This window comes from Sinocyclocheilus rhinocerous, unplaced genomic scaffold, assembly GCF_001515625.1.
Source record: "Sinocyclocheilus rhinocerous isolate Xijiao unplaced genomic scaffold, SAMN03320098_v1.1 scaffold153, whole genome shotgun sequence".
NCBI classification, from domain to species: Eukaryota; Metazoa; Chordata; class Actinopteri; order Cypriniformes; family Cyprinidae; genus Sinocyclocheilus; species Sinocyclocheilus rhinocerous.
Window position 1 is genome coordinate 2,582,204 of NW_015660878.1, and position 5,357 is coordinate 2,587,560.

Sequence of the window (5,357 nt, forward strand, 5' to 3'; positions counted from 1 at the left end):
TTTAAAGGGTTAGTTCACCCAAAAATGAAAATTAGCCCATAAATTACTCACCCTCAAGTCATCCTAGGTGTATATGACTTTCTTCTTTCAGACGAATCCAGTCGGAGTTATATTAAAAATGGTCTTTGATCTTTCAAGCTGTTTCATGCCACTCAGCAGGTGTTGCATGCATCAGTCCAAAAGCAGTTAAATAAAAAGCGCCCATCCATAAAAAAAGAGTGTCTCACACGGCTTCGGGGGGTGAACAAAGGTCTTCTGTAAGGAATCGATGCGTTTTTGTAAGAAAAATATCCATATTCAAAACGTAATAATCACTTTAATCTAGCTTGCACTCACTGTTGTAAACGGAAGCAGTTTCTGTATGCAACTCTAATGGTATTTTGTAAGAAACGACCACTGTGATACTTAGCAAGCAACATGTGAACTCAACTCGAGCGCTTTTTCCAAAATGTATTTGCAAACACCCCAGAATATCCAACTTTGACCCAGACAGCATTGAGTTTCCTGCTGGATTTTGCAAGACCTTGCAGATCGCTATCAACAACTCGTCCATCCTTCGAGGTCACAAAAAGAGCAAATTTTCAACCAAATATCATTCTCTGAATGAGATACAGAGGATACAGCAGGTCACACTGGGCATACAAACGAAGACCACCCGGTTCCCATGAAATCTGAGGCCCAATGTGGCCTAAAACGAAACATCACCTCTGTCCCCGGAGGATTAGAACACACACACAAAACCCTTCATTTGACAGGGGTGACCTTTGGGACAGCAAAAGGCAAAGAAAGGATTGGGGTAGGAGGGAGATGTTATCCTACTCTATTCAGAGAGGCACTCTTTCTAGATCAGACGTGGTCTAATCCACGCCGTCATTCATATTAGCTGCTCTGAAGGGCGGATGAATGAAGGAGTGAATGGACGCCCGCTGTCAGTCACCATCTCAACTCTTTGGGTCCCGGAAGGACTTGGGGATTCACCCTCTCTCTTTTCTTATCCTTCTCTTTCTATATCTCTCTGTCCTTTCCTCAATCCATCCACTTAAATACACACAGCTGCTCTCTATCACACATCATTCCTCTTCTAGACAGTCACAGGAAAAAAAAAACATCAGAAAAAGGCAAAAAGAAACACATTAGAGTTGAGAAATGGATAAAACAAGACAGAAAATTGTACTTCTATGCGCTAAAGGTACTTTACTGGTGATGGAACAGTACATAATTTTAGGTATGTAATAAAACAGTACGGCAATACTGGGACCACCACATTATAAAAACTAGTATGGTAGTCCCCTTTGGTCCATTTATACTTGAGAAATTGGGAAGAGTCACAAACTCCTTTTTCAAAGTTTAAAGATTGTGGACAATATTAGCCAAAAAAGCATATTATGTATACGCACTATACTGTGTTTGCATGTAAACATAAGTGACAGCTAAAAATCTTAAAAATTGCAGAATTACATAATTGTTAAATTATATACATTTAAATTAAATATAAAGGTACAGTGCTGTTCAAAACTTTGGGTTCAGTATTTTTTCTCTTTTTTTTGCAATTAAGAAATGAATAATTTTAGTCAGCACAGACATACTGTGACAATTGAGATATTTTGTTACCCAAAATTACAAATGCTGTTTTTCTTAACTTTCAATTCATTAAAAATTCTGGGAAAAATTTTTTTTTCAAAAAAAAGAAAAAAAAAAAGAACTCTTTCCACAAAAATATTAAGCAGCGCTACTGTTTTCATCACTGATAATAAAAATGTTTCTTGAGCACCAAATCAGAATATTAAAAAGATTTCTGAAAGATCATGTGACACTGAAGACTGGAGTAATAGCTCCTGAAAATTCAGCTTTGCCATCACAGGAATAAATTAAATATATTCAAATAAAAAACAGTTACTTTGAACTGTAATAATATTTCACAATATTACTGTTTTTACTGCATTTTTGACCAAATAAATTCAGCCTTTATGAGCATAAGAGACTTATGCTCATAAAACATTAACAAATCTTTCCTTTGACCATGATGAATATGAATTTTTAATATTAATTTCAGATTCACATATCAATTAAAAAAATGCAGTGGTAGCATCAAAAGATCAAATAAAACTGTCAAACTCATCCTCTGTAGCACAATGATTTATGGATAATATTAGCTGAAAATATATGTATACTTCTGACATAGCTTATCATCATTGGCATACTACTTTAAACATGATCTGGTACACACTACTTCTAATCTTGCATATTATACTATATAACATGAATAGTGTGCAATTTAGGACTGAAAAAAACTGTGAGGAAAAAAACAACAACAACTTTGCTATTCAAACACATGATGTGAGTTTTTAATACTTAATAGCATTAGAAGTAATATACCCACACATCAACAGATCTGAATGGCACCTTCGCAACCTTTTTTTATTTCTCCCGTTTTCTCCCTCACTATCCACAGATCAGGCGTCAAAAAGCAGGACAGCTCTATAATATCATAGGCGTGTACATATTTATTTATGTCCCCGCGTAAATCCCTCCGTCCAGCTGAAATGGTTTTTGGAAGAAAAGAAGTAGATGCGGCTCATAAATCACAGCGAGCAGGCGCTTGGACGACTGTGACACCGAGGGCTGAGAGAGACACACAGATATGAGATGCTTTATCACAGGAGGAGCGAGAAAAAGAGAGCTTCTGAAAGAAAGGCAGGAAAAGGATGGAAAGAGACTGCGCTTTAAATTATCCCATGCTTCTGCAACCTTCCTTGTAATCTACACTAGCACATGAAGGACTTCCTATAGGTGTGCAGGTCTGTAGGGGATTTACTAGGCAAAAACCATTCGGCCGACAAAAAAAGGGCAGACAAAAGGCACAAAGACGCTCTTCCTGCAGCATTCAGCTTATTAAAATACCAGCACACATTTCTCAAACAGTCTTAATTCTCGCAAATCAAGACTAATGAAATATCAGTCCAGTGTTTTACAGTCGGCCCGGATGAACTGGGATCGCTCTCTTAACAGACATGTGACTATCCGTCATCATTATGAGCACTCGCAGTCTAGCGGGGTGAAGAGGTTAAGCGTCCACTTCTGAAAAAAAACACATGTATGTTCATTTAGGAACTGACGGCGTGTGTGACAGGCAGACAGAAATCAAAACAAATGAAGCAGTTACGAAGAAAAATGAGAAGTGCTCATTTTCGGCGTTTTCAAAATGCGATCCATCAGCGAAGACGAGAGGCCAGGGGCTCTGAAACCAACTCGCATCGTCCCATTACCTGTCGGGATGGAAGGAAAAGGTGGAATTGGGAAAAAAGAGAGGCTTTTGGACGGAGAAGATGAGCAGAGGTCTGATGCCAGGGTGAGAAAGGCAAAACAAAAAGATGAAGGGGTGAGAGAGAAGATAAGAGAATGATATATAGGTAATCCCAGACGCGGTAAAGATGTAACAGAGCTAAAAGTGGCCTGGCCTGGAGTCTGGAGAGACACTTTTGCAGATGATGAGGGTTTGATAACCTGTGGCAGCACCAGACATAATTGTGTGTGTGTGTGGAGCTTTTCTTGTTGAGTGAGAAGGCCATTTACTCTACGTTGATATTCTTTGGCGTTAAGACTTAGAATGACCTCTTTTAAAACAGAGCACTTATCTTAAATATTGTGGCTGGTGTACTGCCGTTCACTTATATTTCGTTGTAATAGCTATAATTGTGTTCTCTGAGACAGGTCAAGCTGTGCTTCAATAGGCAGTCAAACTTCATGGCCTTTTAAGAGGAGTTATTTCTTCTAAAGAGCAGCCTGAGATCTCGCTGTGTATGATGGGGTTTTTCCAAGGAGACGCGAGCGAATGCCAACACAATCTCATACAAGGTCAGAAATAATCTCTATGAATGTATGCAAATGCAGGTGCTAGGGATGCACAATATATCGGTACTGTATCGGTTATCAGTCGATATTAAGAATTTTTTAAATTTTATATCAGATATTAAATTGTGTATGCTCATCAAGAAGAAGAAGAAGAAGAAGAAGTTTTATTTATATAGTGCCTTTCCATAGCTCAAGGTCACTTTACATAGTGCTAAACAAAACATTTGCACACCCATATACACAATACAAACACATAAGGCCACATATAGCCACATTATCCAAAATACATATTAAAAAGATACGTTTTTAGCTGAGTCTTGAATGTAGACAAAGATGGTATATTACGAAGTGTAAGGGGTAGTGAATTCCATAATTTCGCAGCATTAACACTAAATGACCTACCACCTACAGTGGACAGCCGAAAACGAGGAATGGACAAAAGACCAAGCTCAGATGATCTGAGAGACCGGGCAGGAGAATAGGAGTACAGTAGGTCAGACAGATATGGAGGCGCAAGACCATTTAATGCCTTATACGTTAGAAGTAATATCTTAAAGTGAATACGTGATGCCACAGGTAGCCAGTGAAGATCATGCAGTAGAGGAGTAATGTGAGCAGAACGCCTGGTGGAGGTGAGAACTCTTGCTGCTGAGTTTTGAACATACTGTAACCTTGCAATAAGTTTTTTAGGCAGACCAAGAAATAGAGCATTGCAATAATCCAGACGTGATGTGATTAATGCATGAATTAAGATTTCAGCATCAGCTAGAGTTAGAGAAGATCGAAGACGTGCAATATTACAAAGATGGAATAAAAGAGGTTTTAACAACAGAATAAATATGAGAGGCAAAAGATAGAGATGAGTCAAATAAGACACCAAGATTACGGACAGATGAAGCAGGCTTAACATGAACCCCGTCAATTTCAAAGGACAGGTCAATCCTTTTGACTGAGGTAGCAGAGCCAATCATCAATAGTGTGTGTGGAGCTTTTCTTGTTGAGTGAGAAAACCATTAACTCTACGTTGATATTCTTTGCCGTTAAGCCATAGAATGACCTCTTTTAAAACAGAACATTTAGCTTAAATATTATGGCTGGTCTACTGCCGTTCACTTATATTTCGTTGTAATAGCTATAATTGTGTTCTCTGAGACAGGTCAAGCTGTGCTTCAATAGGCAGTCAAACTTCATGGCCTTTTAAGAGGAGTTATTTCTTCTAAAGAGCAGCCTGAGATCTCGCTGTGTATGATGGGGTTTTTCCAAGGAGACGCGAGCGAATGCCAACACAATCTCATACAAGGTCAGAAATAATCTCTATGAATGTATGCAAATGCAGGTGCTAGGGATGCACAATATATCGGTACTGTATCGGTTATCAGTCGATATTAAGAATTTTTTAAATTTTATATCAGATATTAAATTGTGTATGCTCATCAAGAAGAAGAAGAAGAAGAAGAAGAAAAAGAAGAAGAAGAAGAAGAAGAAGAAGAAGAAGAAGAAGAAGA

The 5,357-nt window shown here is 38.2% G+C and overlaps 1 protein-coding gene across 7 annotated transcripts in view; it reads right to left on the bottom strand.

Annotated features, from left to right (window-relative positions):
* Window positions 1-5,357, bottom strand: part of LOC107725634 (MICOS complex subunit MIC19-like) — a 78,099-nt gene that overhangs the window by 5,279 nt on the left and 67,463 nt on the right. Inside the window, exon 8 of one of the 7 annotated variants that reach the window (XM_016534965.1) lies at window positions 2,947-3,078. The exons of 1 other annotated variant lie outside the window; for it this stretch is intronic. In XM_016534965.1, coding sequence (XP_016390451.1) covers window positions 3,048-3,078 — 31 coding nt within the window. In that variant the 3' untranslated portion in view covers window positions 2,947-3,047. Of the gene's footprint in view, window positions 1-2,946; window positions 3,079-5,357 lie in introns of those variants that run through there. 5 more of the 7 variants (XM_016534967.1, XM_016534968.1, XM_016534969.1 and 2 more) reach the window with 5 other exon arrangements.